Source organism: Rhamphochromis sp. 'chilingali' (genome assembly GCF_963969265.1).
Source record: "Rhamphochromis sp. 'chilingali' genome assembly, chromosome: 11".
NCBI classification, from domain to species: Eukaryota; Metazoa; Chordata; class Actinopteri; order Cichliformes; family Cichlidae; genus Rhamphochromis; species Rhamphochromis sp. 'chilingali'.
In genome coordinates, this window is record NC_137938.1 from 4618113 (window position 1) to 4645153 (window position 27041).

The following is a 27041-nucleotide window of genomic DNA, read 5'->3' on the forward strand; positions in this document are numbered from 1 at the left end:
ATAGTTTTTATAATAAAATTTTGAATATTTGCTGGGTCAGTCTGGGGGTTTATGACAAACAGCAACTGCTTTCCTTTTGACTGCTAGAACACAAAATACCGTGAAATGTATATGAAAGTTTTTGCAACTTACACTTGAAGGTTGCCGAACACATTTCTATCACTTTCTTCAAACTTCTATCAGTTGAACCTGTTTTCGTCATGTCTTCATGTTATTGTGTTGTTTCTTTGTTCAGATCTCCCTTGAACATTCTGCCTTTTGTTTTTCATAGAACACCTTAAACAATGGATTCAACAATTTCCTATAAAGCACCCATTTGAAGTTAATTTGTTCACTCAGCTGAAACGATTTAATTTTCACTACAAGAGGAATAAAGCAATGTAAATCTGAATGATGCCGTTTACCATTCTAAAGCTGTTTTCCACATCACAGCATGTCAATATGGTAGTACTGATCTTTAACTACTAAAAGCAGCAAAGCTACTCAGTGAAACGCAGTCCTTCATATAATGTAAAAAAAGACAGACAGAGAGAGAGAGAGAGAGAGAGAAGAGTTTAAAAGAAGAAATGGGTCAAAAGTGGAATACACTCCAAAGTGTCTCAGACAGCAATACATAAGGTAATTGTTCTGGCTTTAATAAGCAAACACAAGTACAAGTAGTGATCATAGCATTTCTGTCTGTTGCTGGGCCCTGATAAAGTGGATTAATGAATGACTGCAGGTGTTGACTTTTTTGTAATTAATAGTCTTATAATTGGACAAATTAATGTGCTGCCGGATGAAATATGGGAGCAGACATATGAGGAAAACAGTTGTCTCTCAGGAGGAGACCAATTTGAACTCACATAATGAAGAAAAACTTAAACTAAATCACAGCTTCCCTCCTTCCATCTGCTGCTGTTCGTCTTCTTGTTTGTCTACAGAGCCCAAGTCACCACAGTCGTTCTCATTTTGCAGCATAAACAATAATAGCTGAGTGAGATTTCTCATCATGCAGATAAACAGAATAAGTATAATCCAGTACCATTGTGTGATCAGATTTATATCTTGTCCTTTCTCTGTTTGCAGGTTCCTGTGACTCTCAGGGTCGACTGACGCAGCCATGGGCCAGTTACTGCGTTTTTGAAAGAATCTATACTCCCCCTCCTCTTCCTTCTTCTTTCCTCACCACACTGAGCTGGAAGTTGACTCATCCACAGTCAGAGAGAGGTGTCTCCTTCTATTTATCCACACACCATGACAAGCATTCTTCTTCTGGTTCCTGGCCAGGCAAGGTGGCCACTCCCAATGCTATTCTTGCATATTGCCCTTTTTCTGCTGATGAGGGGTTGTTGTCATGCAGCCCCCTCTGGCCCAGAGTCTGATTTGTGTTCCACAGTAGTCCAAAGCCGCTTTTTTGGCTTTTTCCTGTCTTCTTCAGTGTTTCCCGCCGTGCCTTGTTCCTGGACCCTACAGAACCCCGATCCACGACGCTACACAATCTTCATCAAAGTGACTAAACCCACTCAGCACTGTATGGCGCAGCAGCTTCGCACATTCCAGTATGATTCCTTCCTGGAGACTACACGCACCTACCTGGGCATGGAGAGTTTTGATGAAGTTGTGAGGCTTTGTGATACATCTGCGCCTGTGGCCTTCCTGGAGGCTGGGAAACAGTTCCTACAAATGAGGAAAGGACATCCTAGGGCTGATATGGCAATCACAGAGGGAAATGGAGATTTCAAGACAGAGTATCTGGTGGTGGGGAAGCGCAACCCTAGCATGGCAGCCTGTCAGATGCTGTGCCAGTGGCTTGAGGACTGTTTAACCTCCAGTACATCCAACAGACCCTGTGGCATCATGCAGACTCCATGTTTATGCTGGGACCAGCCACCACTACTGAGTGAGGGTGATAGCTGCTATCACAATGGAGTTTATCTTGAAAACTGTTTACCCAGTGTGAAAGAGAGTGGAAAAGATGTTGAGATAAATGGTAAGTAGAAATGCGTTCGCGGTTGTTTTTGCTAAAAGTATTTGATTGCCGTTGATTCACTGTTAAAATATCAACTGCATCTCTTCCCAAAAAATCCCTGCCTTCCTGTAAAATGAGGAGAAACAAGGAATGCTTTCAACAAACTATTTGCACTAGATTGGTCTGTGGCTGAACCTCAGTAGGTCATCAGTGGTGTTTAACATGGTGCTCCCTCCAAAGTAATGGAGAGTGACATCAAAATGACATCTTCAGTGGCAATCAAGCTGGAGAAAATATGTATTATTTGTGAAAAGTGAGAACAATTGTCCTCGAGTGCACTGGCTATAGAAGGGAGAAAGAGGCAAATGGAAGGTTTAAGGTGTCATCTGATGTAAGCAAGATCTGTGACCTTGCACCATATTTCATCCTTCTGCGGTCCAGAAAGAGACATTTGATCGGCCTCCAGGAAGCTTTTGGGAACAGAGGAGAATCAAGTGGTGCTGATACTGGATAGCTTTGAGGATACTCAGAGCTGGGGGGAGGGGGAGCAAAGAGGAAGAGAGATGGAGAGAAAGACAAAAATGCATTGGGCTGGCTGAGGGCCTGTGGCTTGAAGTGTAATTGTCTGCTGCTTGAACCCAGTCCCCCCCCCCCCCCCCCCTCCCCCAGCAGACAGGATGTGGCCTGACATCTCTATCCCGGCTTCATCAGGACTATGGCCAGAGGGATGGAACATTTCTCACCCCCTCCATTTCAACCCCCTAACCTTTCCTCCATCTATCTCTCTTTTTTCTCTGTTCCCTCACTTACTTTTCCTAATCAGCCTGTGGCCTTATTTCCTTGGCCCTCCTCCTCCCACTTCTCCTCTGAGCCACCATTGCTGCCTCCCCATCTTTCCCTCCCCAGGCTGATAGTGGGCTGATACTGAGCCAGTCGTGGGAAGCCAACCAAGCAGAGAAGATGTTGTGGTGGGTATCTCGTGCCTTATCCTCCTCCAGTCTCCGAAGCAGCTAATATCCCCTTGCCGCTCCAGCCTCCTCTTCGCTAGTTATCATCCTTATATAATCCTGCTTATGGTGCTCATCAGTGGGGTGTGGGCTGTTTGTGCCTTAAGGTGTGAAAAATAAAAAATAAATATAACATCCACTGTTGGCTTCTGTGGCGATAAAGAAGGACACATTACGGCTTTTCTCCCTGTTTGCTTCAGCCCATCCTGGCAAAGCATCTCATAGATGATAATCCTATGTTCAGAGTGAAAGAGTGACATTGGAACTGTGTGAGACCTCAAATGGAGGAGGCAAGCAGTCTGTGAATATTTGGTTGGATTGGTGACTGGTAGAGTGAATTGGAAGATGAAGATAAAGAGTGGCTGGGGAGATGTAATAGATTCTGTGTGAAAAGGTCGGACTGTCAGATGGTTATGGCCAACTGCGCAGCAAAGAGGGGACCAGAGGGGTGATGGCTGTGAATGATGGATGAAGGAAAGACAATAGGCATAGAGATGAGAGAGAGAGGTTAGGGGAGGATAAAGGAAAGTATAGAGGCTGAGAGGTGAGCTGAGAGGTGAGATATTTGAGATGGACGAGGCTTGATTAGGATAAATGTTGTTTGCAGTTAGACCTTTGTAGTCTCAGGACCCTCAGTAACCAAAGACTTCCTAGATTATAATCTGTGTTCCAGCTTCCTTCACTCCCTCTCTGCAGGTGTGTGGAAGGTCCTGTCCAGCAGCACACAAGCTTTGCTCATGTCTAGCGGATGGATCCTAGATGAGGAGTTTGGCTTCTTATAGAGGGTTCTGAAGCATTTCCTTGTCCTCATACAGCCATAAGCATAAAAGGTCACCAAAGTAAAACTACAAAGAAAAAGGGAATTTATCTGATTGTCCTGGTAGCTTGTAATCCTTTAATTCTTGTAAATTAAAAATTTATGCAAAGCCCAGCTCTTTGCAGTGTTTGAGAGCTGTTATCTGCTGCCTCCTATGGGTAGCTGTACAATCTCAGTGTGTGCTGTTCGCAGTCAAAACATAATCCAACATTGCACATTGCATTTTACCTCGCAGAGTTACTGTTTAGTGGTACTGCAGGAAATAGCTTATTTATTGTGTAGTTAAGCAGAAGGCAGAAGGTGGGTGTGGAATTCATCAGATTTTCATCAGGGGAGGTTTGTATTTCGATACAAATGCAAATGATGATTGCCTTGAAGTTAAATTTAGTATAAGTAAGAATAATCTTACCCCACTTTTAACCCTTACTGCCCTAGAAGCAGCAAACTCTTATTAAAACACAACTGTACAATAAAAAACACAAGTCTCACACCTTAATTGTTACATATCTGCATTTCACAGATTTGCCAGTAAAAAAAAAAAGTAGTTATCGATCTTCAGACAACAGCGATTCCTAAAAATTTGGGTTTGAAATATAAACCAAAAGATAATGCACTAATCAGCATAGCTTATAAACCCATATTATCATCACAATAGAAAATACAAAAAATATGAAATGTTTAAACTTGGATATTTAACTGTCTTGAAAAATATGACAGCAACCTGTCTGAAAATAGTTGGCACAAAAGACTGGAAAAATAAGTGCTATTAAAAAGAAAAAAGCTGATGGAAATTCTTCTTGTCAATTAGGTTAACTAGCAACAGGTCAATAGCAAAAAGAACATCTCTGAGAGGGAGAGTTTCTCTGCAGTAAAGACAACGAATTAAATTTAATAGATATTTCACTACAGTTGAACACATGCAGTTTGTTGCAATGAATTTCAACAAACTGTATCTAAAACAGTTTGTGGAACAATTTCATAATTCTGTTCATACTAACAGTAATGTAAAATTGTGATGACTTTGATTATGAAAATCTGGAGGAATCTCTGTGTGCTAAGGACAAATCAAATTTTAAATCTTATTTTTAGAAAACATAGATCCTGTGTTGTTTTCAGTGCTCAATTCAAAAGTCTGCATCACTGATTCATAGCAGAAGAGTCCAGGCGCCAAAATGAGCTAAACAACAGGTTGGGCAAAGTGTTTTCCTTCAGCCCAATCTGCTGTATATGTGTTAAATAAAATATGGGTTTCTGAGATGTGCAAACTCTACACTCTACTTCGATTTACATTTTGCATACAGTCCTAACTTTTTTGGAATTGATGTTTTATTTGGCAGGTGTGTAAGACTTTTATTTAGGAAAAGGTGGCTCAGCGGTCACGTTTCTACACATCAAGTTTTATATAGGACACCCTTTCTAAGCAGCTGCTTATGAAGTCACTTTGCTACTTCCCTCACCTTTCATGCTGTATCTGTCATTGTGTCTGGTGTTACTGGTGGCTGCTCTGCTCTGTGTTGCTGTTCCCTCCCTGACTTTGGCTTTCTATGTATGCATATGAGAAGGTGGGGCATTATCAGAACAAAGCAATGCCACCAAATATATATTATTGCATCACTGCAGACTATAACGATGTTAGTTTTAATCTGGAAACTTTCTCTACGCCATTTCCAAAATCGTTTATGTAGTCATTCTTATCCAGGCTCTTTTTGTGGATGTGTATGTGGCCATTTTTCTCTCCTTATTTTTCATCGTCCTAGCCTTTGTCCTGCATTCAAAGCTTGATTTGGTTGACTACATTTGAACAGGGGGAAACAACCATAAATCACCAAATCTGCTCCAGATGTGGGCTGTAATTCAGTGGTTTCAAAATGAAAAGATGCATTAATGAATGTTTTTGTCATCTTGACGCCACCCTCTATGGTGTGGATCAGATTCAGGAACTGTGAGATTAATGGACTGTGAGCCGCCCATCCGACTGTACTGGGCTTTCACTGGGACTGTTTTGTTTTTTGTCATATGTATGCTGTTGGTCTCATTTGAAAGAGGCTATAATAAAAAAAGGGTGTGATTAATGATCGTTTTAAAGATGTTTAAAGAAAAGATTAACAAGGAAATTGCAGAAGCGAGTGCTATTGATGCCTCTTTTTATTTGTGCATTCAACTCCCATCGATAGTTCCTTCTGTTCAAACTCGATGACAAATGAGTGTGGCTGGCCTCTAGCAATCACACTACTATGTCAACACTATCATTAATAGAAAGCTCTTAAACTGTAGTGACTGGGATGTGGCCTTTTGATCCAGAGTAGAAAGGATGTCAATCTGAGAGAGTCTCACTTTCCCTGTGACCATGAATATTGGTATGAGGTATGAGCTTCCTCAGTTTAGAGAGAAAATGTTATTCTGAAATCTAAATGTCCTAACACAGGAACGGTTAGGAGTCTGTGTTTTACACATAGGAAACTTGCTGCTTCTGCACTATGTGAGAAATCCTCAACCTTTAAGATGAGAGGACTGATGACTTCAGGGCTATTTTTGGAATGTTGTAATATTCAAGCGGTCAAAGTTAAAGGTTTTGCAACAAAAATGATGCCTGTCGGTAGCTTCACTGCAGTGATATTGTCCCTGAAATTCCATTTTGGTAGAACTCCAATAAGTGGTTGTGCATGTGTGGTGGCAGTGTGAAAGGATTCATTTGTTAGCCCTCAGTGGACAGCAGGGGAGGCAGTGAGTGATTAAAGGATGTATTGGAGCGATGTGAAGAGATGAGAAAGCACATGACTCAATTTGAACAAAAGAGACACATTTGAGAAAGTGCCAGAAGTGCCCAATAAAGTTAACTGAAGGGAAGGACAACAAAGGCAAGTCCTCTGTGATGCCATGTGATCATCTGAGTCGTGACCTTGGTTGCACATCATGCACTCTCACTTTCAGCTTTTCAATTTTCAAGCGTGAAATATTTAATAAAGCAGAAAGGCTTGAAAAATAACCAAACAAGGACACGGTGTCACAGATGGAAAGCACTCTGCACCAAGACACAGAGAGGTGGCTCAGTCACAGTGTAACCCAACTGAAAATGTTCAGGTCTGAAATCAATATTACAGAACATCTTAATACAAAATTCATCAATTTATCCACGCAATGTTATGCTAGATCTGAAAATGAATTATTCAAAAGTTGCATTTCTTCTTAGAATTCATCAAAAACCATTACTGTGGATGGATCTGCTTCAAGGCACGTGTTTTGTTACAATGCTAGTGTGTACTGATGTAACTATTGCAACTCGAACTCTCTTGCAGTCACTTGTGCACTTGATCATGTTAAACAAATGTTAAATAAATCAATCTGTCCTTCCTCACTACTGGGTAATACCATAGTAATTACTAATGTTGGTTGCACTGGTGAAACGTGAGGGACATTTTACTAAGGATTAGTAAGTAGATTTGTGCATTTGTCAGCTTTATCGGTCTGTCTTCTTCTCTGGACTAAAACTTTCAGCTGCATAAATATCCATAAAATTAACTGTTTACATTTTGTTCCCCCCCAAAAAGTCCTGTTTGATGTTCTCCAAGATTCAGAGGTTGGGGATGGGGGTTGTCACCAATAATGAAACACTCCTCATAAATCATTTACTCAGCTTAGGGGCACAGATGGCCTTGAGCCGATTTCAGCTGTCATACAGTCAGATGCAGACTACAACCCAGAAAGGTTTGTCAGTCTGTCACTGGGAAAAATTAGTTACAAAAAACTCATAAATGTCGGCTCCAACGTTATCAGTGACGACTCTGTTTTATCTCTCCTTGCTGTCTCTGGGTAGACTGAGAGGTGCTTACCACTTTTAACCAGGAGTATTTTCCAGATAATTGTATTTTCTTTCAGTTGAAGTGTAGGGTATTTGTATATGGAAAAATACCAAGCGTGAGTAGCTGTAATAAACTTGTATGGTTTATATTTACATTGGCCCGATAAATCCATTGGTAGCTGATCCCTACCAGCTAGAGATCAGATGGGTTAACAGATGATGTCCAAAGGCAGTAATAAAGATTACTGCATTCATATAACAAGTTGACAGAAGTGAAATCAGACTCGAAACTTTTTTTCTTTTTTTTTTTCTTTTTTGCCCTTTCCTTTTTTTAAGTTTACTGCTTCAACTGCCAGAATCACCAACTCATCAATTCCACAACTCTTATCACACCCTAATCACTGCTGTCTGGTGTATTGATTGTGATGGATGGCTAAAGAAATAATAAAAGGCCAGAATGTCTAAAAAAGTGACAACATGTGGACACAAAGTGAAGAAGAAATACCTTTGGAGCCTCCTGCTTGGCACTTTTTTCTTCTGTTGCTGGCAGGCCGGCTGTGGGTTAGGAAGATGAATGTGAGCGCTGTGTCTGTGCCTCTGCATGCTTCTGCGTGGCTGAAGCACATTGTTGCTAACCTAAGGGATTTCCAGCCCACCTCCATAGGAGCAGCGAGGAATTCTAAAGCAGAGATAATGCATTAACTCTTCTTTACACCCATATTCATTAATGCATACATCTGTGCATGCACTTGTGTGTTGCATAAAGCATGCAAACACACATTCATGGTGAAACGTCTCGCCAGAAAATGGCACCTTGTGACTGGGTGTGGGTGGCTGACTGCGACAGAGGGTAATGGTGATTTTGTGTATCTGTGTGACAATGAGTGGAGAATGAGGTGTGGTGTTCTCTACAGGGGCGCCGTGTGGGTAGGAATAAACTGAAACGAGATGGCAGAGAAATGCTGTGTTCTGGTGTAGAGGTTGTTCTACCTGCAGAAAGCCCCAAGTTGGTTTGAGAGTGTTTTCTTATGGACTGAGGGAAGGGAACGTGATTAGACAAACATGTTGAAATTGCTTTCACTTCTTTAATAGCAGGTATAAGGACAGTGGTGCAGTGCAAGGGGTTGGTCACCACATTTATTTCTGAACTGTTTAATATTCATCAACAAACTACTTTGCAGTAGGATTACATTGCATTTTAGTTCAGCAACAAGCTAAACAAGCAAGTTTCAGAAACTACAAGATTTCAAATGAATACTGCTAGTAATAAAGTATTATCCTTTCTGCTGTAAGATTTCCAAATAGGTATGCAAATATAATGCTTAACAGATTTATTAGCCCACCACCCAGTATAGGTTTATGACACAGTAGGCCTGATAATTACCCGAATATTTTGTTATGTTTCTGTAATGGTTGATCCACCAGTGAATCAAAGTTATAGTTCTCATTCTAAAATATAATTATTGTTGTTATTCAGAAAAAAACAGAAAAAATAGTAAAGCACATTATAATTTTTTGATTAGGGTTCCAAAATACATTTAATTACTTTCATTACTGAACAATAAATAAATAAATAAATAGTTTTGCTGTTTGAATCTTATGCTTGATTCATTTCCATCTTCTCACTGGAACAACAAATTTTTATTTTGAGCCAAAAATGTTTGAGTTTAGTTGTTTTTACTATAAATGGCCTAACAAGCTGTTAAGCACTGTAGGTGAAAAAAATCTAACCTAATCATACTGAAGGCCTAAATAGTTCAGTGTGAAGAGGTCAAGTCTGGTCAGTTTGGTTGACAATTCTAACCAAAGTATGTTGAAGTGTTATAACATCTGGAATTCATCAAGTTGGAAAGATTGAGGAGTGTTGAGTATCTGGTATGATTGCAGCTTTACTGCTTTGCTTTCTGTTAAAGAGCTGCTAGATCATCATATACTGCTGCTGCAGGGATGGTGACAGTATGAAACAGGCCAGCATAAATGCTGGAGCCATCACAAAATATGTAACTGTACAGAATAGAATAGAATAGAACTGACCTTTATTGGCATGTACATTGAAATTGTGGGTAACCTGGATTAATTAAATATCTGGCCTTTAAACCTCCCATGTCTGTGACCACAACACTTATTTTATAAACATGTTGGTTAGCAAACATTACCTCTGATTATTAGCAGGATAAAGACTCTTTATCTCTTTATTTGAATATGAGTTCAGCTCTGTAGCTCCCAGTGCTGAAAGTCTAAAGCAAATACATAAAGGGTTACTGTGAAGTTGGCAATGTGATGTACAGTAAAGTGCAGCAGTAACTCTTACAAACGTATCTACTCTCTGCTCAGTATTTCAGCTGAACTCCTAGTTTTTGTATACCGAAATGGAAAAACCTACAGAAGAACTGCAAGGGCAAAAAAAAAAGACTTTATTTGGAATGAAACAACTTAAGGAAACTGTTTGCCCTGAGACGGTAAACAGACTGTTAACTTTATAAAATTGTTTTTGTCGTTAACATTAATTTGATTTTATTTATCTTCCACCTCTGATGTTAGGCACAGCTTTGAAAAAATTACCTCAATAACTACAAATGCAGCTGTTACAGAGCTGGTTTTATTGGTTGTTTTTCTAATATTTTCTAATAAGATAGTAATTTAATAATGCTAATTAATAATTCACTCTTATTGCCTGTTCTTATCTTCAACATTATGCTGCTCTGTTGTTTGTTAATTGCCCCTTGGGGATAAATAAAGTCTTCTGATTCTGATTCTGATTCTAATGTAAACCACAGAATAATCAACACTATAGTCCTTTTGCTGAATAAAGACTTAATTCAATAGTGAATGATATTCTGACTGTGCATCCTTTTTTTTTTTAATTTTTGAGGGGTATTTAATAATTTAGGCTAACTGATGAATTTAGAGTGAAAAGCCAAAGCTCGTCCCCTTGAAACTGATCAGAGTAGGACACATGAGATTCACCACAGTGAGATCATTACCATCAGTACAGTGAGTACATCAGATATCTTTCCTGTAAATCTGTGCTCCTCTCAGCCTTCACTTCAAAACTATGCACTTCATTTCATTAACTATTCATCTATATCTTTTACTGATATAATAGCTAATACAATAGGTCATTTTTATAATTATAGTAGCTCTCATTATATTGAAGACAGTGAGAAATCTGAGGTAGTTTTTAAAAAAATTTTTTTTTTATCCAACATAGCTGCAAAGGAGTTAAATTGGGTTTGGGACTTTTAATTGGATCTAAAACATCAGCTGATGTCAGTTTTTGCTGTCAGTTCCTGTGAGCTGAAGAACTTTCCTTCAAGGGTCACCACTTAAAGTGTTCTCAGATTGGACTGCAAAATTCTGACTCATACAAAAGAAACTGAGAGAAAGAACAAGAAAAATAGAAGTAATAAAATCCTTAAAAATAAGCGATTTTTAGACTAACTCTATACAGAGATTCTAACCTTAGTATAGCAAGTTAATAATTATCCGAACAGATAGTCGATTGTTCATTTTCTTAATCACTTTCAGGGCCACTTCAGGGCCACATGGTGCCTATCTGTGATTGGATGAGATAGGTTGACAGCCTATGGCAGTGCCACCACAGACAGACAATGTTCATACCTATGGCCAGTTCTCAGCAAGAGAGTTCCAGGTTCAAACCCTCTGGCCTCTATGTTACAGCCTGTGATAGACGAGCAGTCTGTCCGTGGTAGCCTCTCATCCACTGATGCTTGAGATAGGCTCTGGTCCCGCCGCAATCCTGAGTTGGATGGATGGAACTACTGGACTGATTGCCATTTCACTTTGGCTATCTCTGTTGCCCAGAGGATGATTTGATGATTCTGTGATCTTCCTGCCTTTTGCTCTGGTGCTATCACACAATGAGCCTGATTTGTGTGTTTGGGTTTTGTTTTTGTTTTTTTGCTAAATGTCTCTTTTAGATGTCCCTATTGCCAGTCTTGGCAGCCGGGGGCCAGTCCGCCAGGGCCTCCGCTCCTGGCCGCCACCCGGCACACAATGCACCCGACCCCTATGGCGCCTCCTGTGGGTGGTGGGCCTGCGGGAGGATGGGCCCATGTCTCCTCTTCGGGCTGTGCCCGGCCGGGCCCCATGGACTAAGGCCCGGCCACCAGATGCTCGCCCTCGGGCACCCTCCCCGGGCCTGGCTCCCCGGTAACCTTATCCCGGGCAGGGTAAACTGTTCCCTTGATATTCTTTTCATAAGGGTCTTCTGAATCGCTCTTTGTCTGGTCCCTCACCCAGGACCAATTTGCCATGGGAGACCCTACCAGGGGGCAAAAGCCCCCAGACAACATAGCCCCTGGGATCCCTGGGACACACAAACCCCTCCACCACGATAAGGTAGCGATTCAAGGAGGAGCAGGATGCTTATCCTTGGGGCAGGATGAGTTCCTGCCCCAAGTGGAGGAGTTCGAGTATCTCGGGGTCTTGTTCGCAAGTGATGGGAGAAGGGAGCCGGAGATCGACAGATGGATCGGGGCTGCAGCTGCAGTAATGCAGACGCTGCACCGGTTCGTCGTGGTGAAGAGGGAGCTGAGTGTAAAAGCGAAGCTCTCAATTTACCGGTCGATCTACGTCCCTACCCTCACCTATGGTCACGAGCTGTGGGTAGTGACCTAAAGAACGAGATCGCGGATACAAGCGGCAGAAATGAGCTTCCTCCGAAGGGTGGCTGGCCTCTCCCTTAGAGATAGGGTGAGAAGTTCGGCCATCCGGGAGGGGCTCAGAGTAGAGCAGCTGCTGCTCCACATCGAAAGGAGCCAGCTGAGGTGGTTCGGGCATCTGACAAGGATGCCCCCTGGGCGCCTCCTGGGTGAGGTGTTCCAGGCATGTCCCACCGGGAGGAGGCCCCGGGGCAGACCCAGGACACGCTGGAGAGATTATATCTCTCGGCTGGCCTGGGAACGCCTTGGTATTCCCCCGGATAAGCTGGAGGAGGTGGCTGGGGAGAGGGAGGTCTGGGCCTCTTTGCTTAGGCTGCTGCCCCTGCGACCCGGCCTCGGATAAAGCGGATGAAGATGGATGGTCTCTTTTAGATTAATTTCCATTTAATCTAACCAGTCCCCTCAGTTTTGTGGATAAACCTGTTTGCAACATCTTTTTTTTTTTTTTTTACATGTTTGCAGTATTTTTTTTTACTGTAACTCGAAACTGTCAAATAAGTCAAATAAGACACTGATGAAAAGCTAAAACCAAATCACTTTCCCTGTTGGTTTCTCTCCTTCCCTCTTGTGGAGAGAGCGCTAACTAAACAGGTACTCTTTTCCTTGCCTATAAAAATGAGGATTCACACTAAGCTAAAATCATATGAGTACAATTCTGACTCTCATATTTATACCACACATGCATCTACACTGAAAAAAAGTCTAACATGCAGTCATTCATTCAATCTAATAAGTGCCATTCAAAACAGAATAAAATCATTGATTTGATTGTGAAACCCTTTCTTTTTGCATTTTAAAATACCACTTTTGATTTGGATGAAACTAAATATCTGTACAAAGGACACAACGCAAAGTTTTTGATTTCTCTCAAAACATATATTTCTTTTCATGTTGAACAGATAATATCTTTAATTTGAGTCAAAGTGATTTGCACTTGAACACGCCCACCAGAAATAGACCGGGACCCATTTTTATTCTGCATGGCTGCTGGAAACATCATGTCACATCTTTGATTAATTTCATCTGAAAATAAACGTAAGTAAAGCCAAGTGTGTTACAAAAGCTTTTATAATTTGTATTACCAAAATTGCAGAAAATAACCCTATTTAAGCTGGGTCGACAGCCACCCCCAATTTTTGCATGATTGTAGCTGCTAGCTACAAGCTAGCTAGCTATCCGGCGCGACGGTAGAACTGGTTACCAGCAACCGACCATCACAGTCGGGAATGCAAGTTAGGCAAAAAGCCGTTTTTTACCAGTATACTAACTAACTACCTAGCGTTACCACGATGCATCGGTGGTGGATACAGCTAGCTAGCATAAGTTCATAGTTCATAACATTCATAGTATAACTCCGTGCTCCGCTTCGTTTGAATTTTTCTGGTGAGCTCGCGGTTTCTAGACACAAGCTTGTGTTTGTGCGCGCACGTTTGTCTCTGTCTCTCTTCATATAAATATCTGTGTGTTGATGGCCAGGACCTTCGAATTCAGGAGGAAAGAGGTTGTGGATAAGAAGCCTGACATCAAGAACCTCTTGGAAAGATGGCCAGGTCTATTTCAGATGGAAGAGGTATAACTTTAACTTTTTTATACTAATGCCTTTTATCATAGTTTGGAAATTGGAATTATGTTTTGACTTTTTCTTGTTGGAAGTTGGTCTTTAAAAAAATGTATTGTACACTGTCTACTCATGTACAGATTAATGCAGAGTTTCTGCGGGTTACTGCAGTTCCCCTGCTAACCAGATTCATGGTCCAGCTGGACAAGCACTCCCCACAGCTACTTAAAATAATCAGAAAGAAAGGAGGGACAACCAAAGCAAAAACTGCCATAATCCTAGAGTTTCTTGATCAGGTAGGGTGTATATAATTAACTATTAACATGACAGTTAGCATTTTAACCGCTGTATCTAATGAGAATTTGTATCCTGTTACAGTTTTATTTTGGTAACGTCAGTGATTATGGCTGTGACCTTTTAAAATGTTGAAAGGAAGTGTGGGCTTTGTTCTTGAATGAATGAAGAGATTTATTGTCATTATACAAGTACAGAGCACAACTACAACAAAATTTATTTTGGAGACACATTTTCACTCTCACTCGCCAGATACACATACATACATATATACGTATAAACTTTTATTTAGGGACAAGAAAGCATATGCCGCTTTTACACCGACAGAACACGGTGTGGCTCAGTTCGCTTTAGCCCCCTGCGGACGCTTTTCCACCGCCTTTACACCTGATTGGCCCGGGTGTGTGTGGTGCCCACGTGATGTGATATAGAAGCGCTCCCACAAAAGGCTTTAAAAAAAAACTCCCAGCACCCATACTCCATTGACTTTGGACCATGGCCACTTCCTCCACAAGAACCAAAAATCAAACCAATCAAAATGAACCACAGACGGAGCAAAGTACAAAAACACACATATATTGCGATTGTTGTTGTTCTTCGGGCTGTGACGTTGCGGACAAAGACTTTTGCACACGACTTTTCATAGCCAGATGGGTTCACCCCTGTTCCCAGTTACGTCTGCTTTATGTTTCCACCACAACAAGCGAGTTCATCCGCGCTAAACTGAACTGCTCTCAAGCGCACCGTGCCGATTTGTCGGTGGAAAAGGGGCATTAGTCACCTCATGAGGATAGAGAGGTGAAAAAAAATTCCTCTCACGCAGCATACTCTCCATATTGCATAGTAACAATTTTAACTGTTCCTGCAGGATGCTGATGCTGACATTAGGAGGGAGTGTATACTTAAATCTCTCATTATCTACCTTGGAGAACGTGTTGAGGACTTGATAAAAGAATACATGGTATGTCCATATCTGTTCTGTCTCTACATGAGATGCAGTCTCTTGATGTAAATTTGACAACTCTGCTATTAAATGCAGTGATTAATGTAGGACAGCAATGATTAATCAACTCATCAAGTTAATATCTTAGGGTTCTGTATTGTTTTCTTTCTTTTTTTTCTTGGGCTTTGTGGAACATTTATGAAAATGTTCCGCCATTGATTTAATTTAATGATTATGCAATTCACAATCTGATTAGTCAAATAATTGTTCTAATAGTCTGTGACCAAACAACTATCAAAATAGTAGTTATTATGGTCAAAGATTTATCAGGTGTGCCAGACTTCAGTTCTTCACTTGTACATTTTGTTCCATATTTTACCTCAAGATATCCCAGAAAGATGAAGCTGAGGAAGAGCTGCAGAGTACCACCATGGCACTCTTCGTCTTCAGGGACAACTCAAGCCTCCTACATCAGCCTCGAGACATCGGGATAATCATTGATGGTGTGGAAGTCCTGAATGAGTTGCCTTCTGTGGCAGCTGGAGTGGCAAAGGTCTTTGGACTCTGTTATGCTCTTAATATGGAATATCCACGAGGATTCAGGTTCACCTTTGAGGCTCTTCAAAAGATTATGATGGAGCTTGACTTTAACAAGATGACCTCTAAGATTCGCATTTGCATGCATGTGTGCATGTGTATGTGCACATGCATGTGTATGTGCGTGTGCATGTGTGCTTGGTTATTTTTCTTGGTTGGCCTGCAGTGATATTCTACATTCAAAAATTATAAGAACACCCATTTGAAAGGGAGATTTAAGTTGATTTCATTGATACATGTGTAGATTTTTTTTTTTTTACATTGTACAGGCACAGTGCACATATAAACATTTTTGAGTACTGGCAAATTGGTTTAAAAAGAGTTTTTATAATGGTTTTATGCCAGTTTTAGACAGGTTGCAGTTTTAGACAGGTTGCAGGTTTTATACCAGTTCTAAAAAGATTGCAGGTTTTATACTGGTTTTCAAAAGGTTGCAGGTTTTGTAAAACAAACATTTCTCTAATCATTTCTGCCGTAGCACTAAATCTGTATATTACTAATCCTCTCTATTGATTATAGTTAAAATGGTTTGGAACAATAAATAATTTAGAAATAATTGGTTGGCCAACTGTCTTTTTTATAGGAAATGCAGAGCATTTTTGAACTGAAATAAAATGAAATGTAAAAAATATAGTTTGAATATATGTAAATCAATTACCTGGCTTCAACACAAACATATTAGTTCATGTTAATTTGGTTCGATGTGAATACATTAGGTTGGTTAAATTTCAATATATTAGCTTGGTTCAATAATTAAAATATGGTTCTATGTAAAAAAATCAATTTGGATCAATGCAAAATTTAAAGTTTCAGTCAAGTCTAGTAATATTGTTTATATCAACATAAAAGTATCAGGTCATATCAAGTGACTCATTTTGGATTCTATGAAGTCAAATATTTTGGATGTGACAATTGGACATCATTTTTTTTAATTTGAATAGGGTTATTCTTTTTACAGTGTATTAGAAGGCTAAGGCTGTCTCTATTTTCCTTTGTTCAGTTTTAAATTATTTTAATACTGACTCATATCCATTCAGTAAATGCACAAGCCCAATAGGCCACTGTGTAAAATGTGCAAAATATAAATAATGTAAATAAAAAATGCAATGAACATAGAAGACATATCAAATGTTTAAAGCGAGAAAAGCATAGACCATTTTAAGAAAAATATTTGATCATGATCTAGTTGTTTTCATTTAGACTTTTTTTTATTAGGGTCATATACTTTACAGTATCTGTAAAATTGTATATTACAAAGTTATAAAAGCAATGCTCATGATATACTTAATGTCGCCTGACATATGAAAGAATTATTCTGAATGTTTTCTTCACAATGTAGAATTAAAACTATTGATTTAACACTGGTGTTGGATCAGTACTCATTAGATACTCTGAGTATTTTTTCTTAAATATCACCAAAGAGTTCTGATGCTTAAACCTATAAACACTGATTAAAACTGAAGGTAAACAGTGTAAGGAGAATCTAAGTGGAAGTAATTCCCATACAGGACATGAACTACAGTCTGCTTCTTAAGTGATATAGTGAGTAGGCATGTATACAAATTAAATGAAATCCATGTCTATACTTGTGGTTACAGATTTAGCTCAGAAGCTGACACTCCCAGCCATTACTAAAGTAGCAGTTTTAAAGTTCAGGGCAGTAACCCAGCTGCTCGTGAAGTTTCTGGCCTTTACCAGCTCCACCTATTCTTTATCAAAGGACTCACTTGCCCTTAAATTCAGCATGAAGCAACTTGAAGAATTGTCTGTCTCTTTCCTCGGGGCTCCTCATCAGTGGATGTCCTGTCTCAGGTCTGTCTTCACAAAGCCAGAGGGTTTATTAAACATTCATGCTTTAATTAAGCAATTTTACCGCTGATACTTATGGGGTGATGATAAAAGCTCTGCTCCAGGATGGAGCTGTGTGTGCGTGTGTGTATGTGTGTGTGTGCACAAAAAAATTGTCCTGGTAAGGCCATTAATTTCCTGCCATATGGAAAATTGTGAGGATTAGAGAAAAGACAAGCTGAACTATTTTCATTTGCCCCAACAGCCATGTGTGACTGAGTGGGAATAGTGAGCCGGTGATGTTAGGAAGTGATAGGGATCCCTGTCCATTCTGACAGGCAGCACATAGCCACAGCTACTCTTTCTCTATTTTCTCTTCTCTATTTTACACTTCATCTCACTTTTTTTCTTCTTTCTTTTTTTTAGAAATCCGTTAGTCCATTAGATTTGAAACCCCTTTTCTGCCTCAGCGAAGTACTCTATTATTGAGAGACTGTTGTATCTTCAAAGGGTGAAATTGTGCGTGTGTGTATATGTGTGTGTGTGAATGAGGTAGAAAATAGAGAATTAGAGTGTGTCTTCATGTTGCCAGTCTCCTTGGCTGTGAGGACATTTAATGCTAGTCTAACTGTCTTGCTGTCGTTCTTCAGATTTGATAACTTGGACAATGAAGATGAATTACCTCGGATCTCGCTGCAGTGTACGGGTTTACTGCTCCTGTGCACCAGAGCTGGATGAATCTGTGTGTGTGTGTGTGTGTGTGTGTGTGTGTGTGTGTGTGTGTGTGTGTGTGTGTGTGTGTTGATTCATCAGTGTGCCTTTGTGTCCTTGTTAATAGCAGGCGGTGGCTCTGCGGGATAGCTGTAAAGGCTGCTCTCCTTGGCGGTATCGCCTGGAATGACACCCAGAGGTGACACTGTCAGAGCACACCCACACAAGACGTGGGGCACACATACACACACAGAGACACCCACCTTCAATAAATACAGAAGACCTTGGATAACGCCTGCCAGGTCCAGGAAAAGATCTCATTAGTGCAGACATGTTCCACAAACAGACAGACATACTCCAAGACACATGTTGGGGATCATGGTGTTTAAAGCAAAGCTTCATCTAAAATCATGTTTGTACTTTTACAATTAGCTGTTAGATGTTTATGTCTTGATGCATGCTCAGTTATCCAGGTAAATAAATCCCAAAATGTTGATTCTCTTCATCTGGATGTAGAGTTTTCAGTGGGAGAGACGTTTCGTCACTCATCCAAGTGACTTCTTCAGTCTCAGCTGACTGCTGGTTTCCCCAATCTTATAAACAGTTCATTGCATAATGACTGAAACTAGCATCACTGAATGAACATTGAGCTGAGAAGTCAGTTCCTTGATCATTAATATGCAAATTGTCATGAGCATTGATCAACAATCACAAATCAAAGCTCATTGATCAATGGCCATGAGTACCATTCACAGAGAGTTGGGGAATGACTGCAATCACAGGAACTGACCTCACAGCCCATTGTTCATTCAGTGGTGCTATTTTCAGTCATTGTGCAAATGTACTGTTTATAAAATTGGGGAAACCAGCAGTCAGCTGAGACTGAAGAAGTCACTTGGATTAGTGACGAAACGTCTCTCCCACTGAAAACTCTACATCCAGATGAAGAGAATCAACTATTTGGGATTAGGTGTTTGTCTTGCAGTTCACCTAGCTCCTTGTTCTTGTTTTTGGATAAGCATAAAGTGTGTGACTTCTCTGAGGTGTTTTCTATACAGCTACAAGGTGAATTTTAATTCAATTTTCCATTCAATTTTATGTATACAATAATTTTATTTTTAAAATAATTTCCCCCCAAAAAATGACAGCAGACATTGACTAACACAGGATTGGTGTCCATCACTGAAAAGAAGCTTCTATTCAATGTCACTGCTTCAAGTGGGTTTGGACTGGTGATGGGATTGTTTCAGTGCATTCCAAGCCCATCTTTGTAGACAGTTAGGTAATGTTTTTTATGAGCCCACTCTTCCCATTTAACTGTTTTACACATATGCAATAACTTGAAAAAAAATGAAGTAGCTATAAAAAGGAATTTAAAACCATGCAAATGGTAATAAAATAGATTGTTTGACTGATTGTAAAGTGATATCCATCCATATATGTAGAATAATTAAGCCAAACAAAAGCATTTGTTTCTGTAGGTGAAGAAGATGAAATGTTGTTATGGAAGTAGGAACTAAAGTCCCGTCTGTCTCCCTCCTCTGTCCTCCTGTCCTCCTGTGTTCAGAGTGCACATGTGCAACTCCACTTGGTTTCTGTGCCACTGTGAAATTACTGATTAGTATTACAGCATGTGGGTAGCATTACATTGAGTGCAACATTAAACTGCACCAGTGGCATTCTGTCAGGACAAGCAAAGCCTAGTCAAATATAAAAATAAACATCAATCAAAATATACCAAGGGGAAAGAAATCTTACCACGTCATCTTTCAATAGCAATCTGTCACAAAGCTTCTCTCCTGTTTGCCCCCCTGCTTTACATCACTGCCATCTTGTGGCCACAATTGGGTATTGTCACTACAAGCAGGCTTGCCTTGGATCCAATTGGAAACTGTAGTATGTCTCCATTTCACAGGTGTGTCTATTTCCCATTAAAAATGGATGGAACTTGTCAAGTTGAGAGCCCAGCTTGTTTGTGCAAGCAGGCTGTGGATAAATCGCCAGTCTCCGATGCAAGACTGATGGGAAATTAGCATGCTAGACAAGATGACACTGTCTCTCTGAAATCAGTTACAAGCCACGCTATGTATGAAAACAGAGCCACCATTAACAAATAGATGTGCTTCTGTGATTTATCATTGTAACATATAGGTTTTCTCTTGCAATCACCTTGGCTAGCATGTGATTTAGAGAAGATGGAGTGCAGTGTGAAAATTAATAGTTTGTTTGACACATTAGCAAGAAAAACCTTAATAATGGTCTTCAGATCTGGTTTCATAAAAAACAGGCAAGTAGAAGGGCACAAGCTCTGCTAGCACTTTCAGATTAGTGTCTTCGAGAAATCACTGGGTTGGATAAAATGCGCACAGTTCAACCACCTGTCTGCCAAAGCACCACTTTAATTTTTCATTAATATTTTAGTTCCCCTCTTGGGACCTTTGAACTCTGACCAGCAAATGATGCACTGATGTTGCCAGAAATCCATGGCAGCCAACTTGAATGGAAAATGAGGCTGCGTACCAACCTTTCACAATCACCTCATCAGTCAGGTCTTGGTAGTTGGCTTTCTTCAGATTTGATAGCCTGTCCTTCCAGGGCACAGTGTGGTTAACTTCAAAGATGGTTTTCGTGTACCTAGACAAGAGAATCATGTCTGGATAGAGCGTGGTTGCTGCTGTTTCTTTTACGAAGACAAGCTTCTCTCAAAGATCAACTTGCATCTCCCAGTCGGAAGCTCAATCCAACTTAGAAGGAATGTATTTGGCTGTTGTTCTTGCCTTTGCCTACATCCCTTTGAAACCTTATAGCTCCAATTATTGAAGGCTGATGTTTATTGGCTTTGACCCTGTGGAAGTCTGTGAATTTGGCAATTACTGTGAGGACCTGATTTGTGCCTCTACCTGTAACAGCTTTCTCCAAGTGCTTTGGGGCAGCCATTCTAGTTTTTATGGGTTATTTTTATTAGGCTGTTCAAATCCTCAAAACATACAGTCCAGAAAACAGCAATTCAGATTGAGGAACAAAGATGATGATGGTTTGTGGTATTATGTAGGACTTATGGATATCAAACTGCCAGTCTGTAATTAGTAGATAACCAGTTCTTCTTACTGATTACGTCTTACTTACTTACAGTTACTTCTTACTGAAATGCCTTTTTTCTTTGGACACATGACAATAAACACTTTGAATCTTGAATCTTGAATGTGATTCAAGAAAGAAGCGCACGTATCAAAGGTCCCTGGTTAGTACCAAACACCGAATACAATGTGGTACTCGGCTCTTTTTTGTACTACCAGACAAGATAACGGTCATAGGAAGTATTCTTCTTATGTATCACTTTCTGTAATGCAGTGAATTTATGGTCAACTTTTAAGAGGTGTTTGTCATTTCTCCTCAGTTTACATTGATTTGTTTACCACCTTATTTCTCATCAAAGCATCACAACATGATTAGGGTGTGCCTTTTCACAGTTTAAGTGCTTGATAGACTTCTTATCTTTTCATTACTTTCATATCCGCTAAAGATTATATTGCTCAATCTAATCTCAAACAAAAATGTCAATTAATTATTTTTGGACATTCTGAAAACACTGAGAAACACATAGTTATTTCAGCTCGGGTGCCCAGAGGCTCAACTCAGAGTAAATCATTTTTAGTCTGCTTCGGCTAAATCAAATTCTCTCTCCCCTGCAGATTGTAGCGCTTCTCTTCTCTCAGCGCAGTGTGGCAGAAAGATCACTAATGAATTATCTTTATCTCTGCTGTTAAGAGTGTTGCGTCGCGCTTCTGCTTCTGCTTTCAATTTAGGTGATAAATGTGGTTCTAATGCTTTGATAGTTTGATTGTTGAAGGTTACAAACTCTTTGGACGCAGCTCTGTGATTGCTGTCATCAGCCATCATCCATCACCTGTGCTAACCACAATTTACTGAAGAAGATCAGTGAAAAGAAGGGTAAGCTATGTGCCTGAGACAGCAGCTGACACTGATATTAAAATGTCATTATTTAAGGAAGCCATTTCACTTTTTCATAGTTTGTAGCAACAGTTTGAGTTTGTCCCTTCCCTGATCTAACATAGCAGTGCACACAAGTGCAAAGCCAGCTCCTTCTTCATAAGTGATGGACGCTGCTAAAATATCATATATGTTGACATATTAGTGGGGAGGACAAGTCGCACTTTCCATTCGATTGACAGCAAAAGAGGTGTACTCTTGTTATGTTTGAAAATAGTCAGAGTGGGATGGATGTGTGGAGTTACAGACTTGTGATACTGATATCTGTTGCAGGTGGAGGGTGTGTCAATATCTAAATTTGATTGACAGGAATTATGAAGGATGTGGTCCTCTGCATCCGAAAGAAGCTGAGAGGCGTGGTGAGCTCTGTGCAGCAACCGAAGTTTTAGTGGGCGTGGCTCTCTTTTTCTTTGATTAACAGCAACTTTAAGAGCATGGGTCTGTGTTTGACAGCAGCTATAAAGGGTGTAACTCTTTGTCTTCATGTGAGGGAAGCTTTGGGGTGTATGGCAATATCTGTCTTTGAAATAGGAGGTATGACTGTAGCTGAAGGACTTTTGTACTCTGATTGACAGACGCTTGAGGGGTGTAGCCACCTGGGTTGTATTCACACCAGAAAATGGACTACCATTTGTATAACTTTTTGTTTGACTTGCTGCAGATGTGAAATAACTTTATCTGAATCGCCAGGGCCTCAGGCAAAAGTGCTAACACTAACCCGTCTAATACTAAAAATATGTTTTGATCAGACAATACCTGGAAAAGTTTAAAAAACAATTAATTAAAATAGGAAAAAAACTTTATTCCTGTATTAGTGTATATGCAACCTGCAACCTGCTTCATTGTAGAAAAGATTCATCACATTTAGTCATTAGAGAAAATGATCTCTTGTGGATTTTCTGAGTGAGTTGTAATGTCACCTGTCTAACTTAGTAACATCACTAGCCTGTCTCTCGATGCTGTTAACTTGCCAAATAAACAGATTCTCTGCTTGCTTTTCATGTTCATGAAAATGTTTCAAAATATATTCAGCCTTTTGAGCTGTTGCACACACACACACACACACACACACACACACACACACACACACACACACACACACACACACACACACACACACAGTCAAAATGAAAACTCAAAAACCTTTTGCAAGATTTACACAAGAAAATGTGTAAACTTTGTATTTTCTTCTATTTAATCTCAAAAAGCTCCTAAAAAAAAGTCAGTGATCACCGTTGACCTCCCCCGGCTTTTATTACCGCTAATCATTTATTTAAGCTCAGTTTTTAAAACTTTAGGATGTAACTACAGCCCAGCCCATGCAGCAGTATATGAATGACTAACCTCGTATTGTGGATGGATTATCTCAGTTGTTCTCCTGGCTGAAGTTTGATCCTTTTACAGCATCCTGCCATGCGATTACATTTGTTCCTGACCACTGAGAACCCTCACGTTAACTTTTATCGAGTGGAAAAAAAGTTAGCTTGTTTATATTATGCTAACATAGCTGTGTCGCTAGCGGTCACGTAGCACATCATTATATACCAGCTAGCCCAACTTCAGTAACCCTACAAACGTCACCGCTGTTTAGTTTTCTGTCTTCATTTATGCTGGAAGTGATAACAGAGCTGTACTTTTTAATTTGTTTCCAAAACCCCGCAGTCAGGACATGCTATATTGTATTTAGATAGAAGCTAGCGAGCTAACTTCATGCTAACTTCTAACTTCTAACTCCTTTAAATGTCATAAATTCCGTTTTCTCTGTTGGCTCTCAGGTGACTGTTTCCTCGCGGCTGCGTGCAGCGGGACTAGGGGAGGGTCTGTGCTGACGGACGTGGGTTACTGACCTGGTAGCCTGGCTGCCCCTGGGTGGGTCCGGGATGGGCGTGAGGTTCTGGGGGCGCTCCGTCTCTGGGCTGGGGCCCGGGCCGGGCCTCGGGTCCTGGTTGGTGTGTTGCCGGGGTTGTGGGCGGGTGGGTGCACGGGGGCCCAGCCCTGGAGCAGGGTGCCGCCGGTGCATCGAGCCACCTGGGGGGCTCTTCAACTGGTGGGGAAGATTGTCACATCTTGCAGGAGCTTTCCTCTCCTCACGGGCTCTCTCTACAGGAGGGGGAGATACAGGAGAGGTGGAGGAAGATCTCAGCCTGGGTGTTTATTGTCTTATGTAGTCTGGAAGAAGAGTGGATGGTGGGGTGGGTGCAGTTTTCTCTGTGGTGGGGTTGGGTGGACTGTCCTGGGCTCTGTGGGGCCGGGAGGCGCTGCTGCGCTGGGCCCCGGTCTGGATGGACCTGGGCCCCCTTTCCCTGGTGGGTCGCGGAGTATGGGGGTGCCTACTGGGGTCAGCGGGGGAGCTGGCCCCAGGGAGGGGTCACTTGCCCCTCCCTTCCTTCCCTCCCCATCTCCAGCTGCCTCCCTCTTCCCGCTCCACCACAACCACCCACACATGCTGGACCTTGGAGTAGGGGTATGTCACCAGGGTGCAGAGAAGGCCACCCCCCCCCCCCCCCCCCCGTCCCCTTCTGGCTGCCTCTGCCTCAATTTTATCCCACAACTTAGACATTCACATTACTCACACTCTCATTACACATACATATAGGATCTTGGGGGTGGGCACGATACACGGAATCCAAAGTACCATCAGTGTCAGGGTCCTGAGTCTCCTGACCCAGCGTTTTAGTTCTTTGTGGGTTTTGTATTATTGTACTTGGTGTGAGTTATGCTATGGTTTCTAGTTTCTATCCCTTGCCCTTCATGTTTCTCTATGTGCCCTCTGTTCTGTGTAAGTCTGTGTCTGCATGTTTGGGTTCCCCTCTGTGTCTCTCGGTTCTTAGAGTCCTCTGCCTTATGGTTTATGTCTCTGTGTTTCTTAGTTGCTGTCTCCACGGTGTCAAGTTCGCGTCTCTGTGTGATCCTTCCTGTTTTACTTTGAAGGTCCGTGACTTATGTGAATGTGTCCTGCTTTGCTTGTCTCGTCAGTTCTAATTTCCCCCAGCTGTGCTCTCCTTCTGTGTCTCATTCTCCTCGTTACTTCCCAGTGTATTTAGACCCTGTGTTTCTCTGAGTCAGTGTTGCGTCGTACCCTCAACAAGCTGTGTGTGTTTTGCCTCCGTGTTGCCAGTGTTTTGTTTCCAGTTCCAGTTCTGTGTTTTGTGCTTCAGTGTTTTTAGTCCACCGGCGTTTTTGTTTGTCTTTTGGTGAGTTTAGTTAGTAAGAGGTTTTCCAGCATTAAAGCTGCGCTTTAAGTTGAACTTCTGTGTCTGAGTCCTGCATTTTGGATCCACCACTCCTGCTTGCCCGCCTGCCACACAGCCAACCATGACAATCAGGGTGTACACCCCACCCCTGGCGTCGTTGCCCACCTCTCAATGTTAAATACACGTAGACATTGAGGGCCAGCAGGAGGGACCATGCGCTTACCTGCTGCTCTCTGGCAGGTAGCTCCATGCCCTCCTGGGTTTTAAATGCACCTTAGAACACACATGCATCAACACTACAATGAGCGGGTGGAGGGAGGTTTGGAGTCTTCTCTCACCCCCATTCTCTGCGACCTGCTGGAGCGGGGGGGCTAGGAGGAGGAGTTGGCCGTCCGACTGCAGTCTGGAGTGTGGGGCCTCCCTGCTGCTGCGGAGTCGGGGCGGTCTGCCTCCCCCCACCGCAGGGAAAAGGGTAACACCACCTGGGTCTGGGTGCAGTTCCCCCCCTCCAAGGGCAAGGGTACCTAGACCCGGGGCTTAGAGTACGCTTGGGGAGTGTGATTGTGTGTACAGCGTCTCTTTATGTCTGTCTCCACGTTGGTTGAGTGTGGAGTAAGTGTATATGAGAGCATGAGGGTGGGAATGGATGTTTGTATATGTGTGTGCCTGTATTTCTGTGTCTATATGTCAGGTTGGGTGTCAGGCACCACCTCTCTGGGGACATCTTAGGCCCTCCAAGGTATGGAGGCCTATCTCCCCCTACCACCACTTCCCCTGCCAGTGGCGGACTCCCTCAGACATCGGTGCGTTGGTGGTTCTTTGTGTCCGGGGATGGGCGTCCGGGTACACACCGGCTCACTCCTTGGCGGCCGCTTATCGGGGCCTGGAGCCTGGGGCTCGCTCGGGCCACTTCGGAGGTGGGGTGCCCCCGGCCTCTCGGCCTGGGGCTCGGTCACTCAGGCACGGCTGGCTGCCAGCGGAGCTCACGGGCGCGTCACTGCAACTCCCCCTGGCTTCTGCTCCGCGGCTGCTGAGTGAGCCCTCATCTGGGACTCTCCTCAGCTCTTTCTGGGACAGTGGCGCGGCTGCCCCTCTGTTGGTCTTCCTTGGTCTCTTGTGTTCTGGGGGCCTCTGGATGTCTGGAGTTTTGATCTCCTCCATACCTGCTTCATGCCCTGGAGGACGGGGCTGTGGCCCCCCCACACCCTCTAGCAGATCATTACATGAAGGAACCTCTTAAAAAACAAAAAACAAACGCGTCCATGCTCACAGGTGTACACACGGGTGATCACACCCACAAACTACACCCTTTTTGGCTCCTACCTCAAAGCACACTGTGTTCTGTTGATCTTATGTGCTGCACAATAATGTTTAATATTTAGTATTTACTGTCATATTCCCATATATCATTGTGATGTTGTTTATTCTATTACTCTTGTTCTCTTCTGCTTGTTTTCTTTTTTCTTTCTCAGCAGGTGACCCAGGTGATTGATATATGCATTTCTTTTTTCTTTTTTCTTCTTTTTTTTCTTTTTCTGCTCATTCTGTTGGTTTTTGGTTTTTGCCCTTCTCCCCTGTCCCTCTTCTCAGCTGTTTCTCTTTCCCTCTTTCTTTCTCCCCTTCTTTCCCCAGTCAAGTCTGTCCCATATTCAGTAAGTGAAAATAAAATAAACAATAAAAGGTGAA

At 41.7% G+C, this 27041-nt stretch overlaps 2 protein-coding genes across 2 annotated transcripts in view; both read left to right on the forward strand.

Annotated features, from left to right (window-relative positions):
• The window catches only part of LOC308406217 (adhesion G protein-coupled receptor B1-like), a 213550-nt gene that overhangs the window by 47111 nt on the left and 139398 nt on the right, over nt 1-27041 (forward strand). The window contains exon 4 of the mRNA XM_080897088.1: nt 1069-1972. Coding sequence (XP_080753214.1) covers nt 1237-1972 — 736 coding nt within the window. The 5' untranslated portion in view covers nt 1069-1236. The remainder of the gene's footprint in view (nt 1-1068; nt 1973-27041) is intronic.
• Nucleotides 13466-18177, forward strand: LOC308405493 (uncharacterized protein; the record flags this gene model as incomplete). The annotated part of the gene is made up of 6 exons (XM_080896168.1): nt 13466-13829; nt 13958-14113; nt 14980-15072; nt 15440-15749; nt 17250-17463; nt 18090-18177. Exons 1-6 carry the CDS (start codon nt 13728-13730, stop codon nt 18175-18177), a joined length of 963 nt encoding a protein of 320 aa, XP_080752294.1. The 5' UTR covers nt 13466-13727.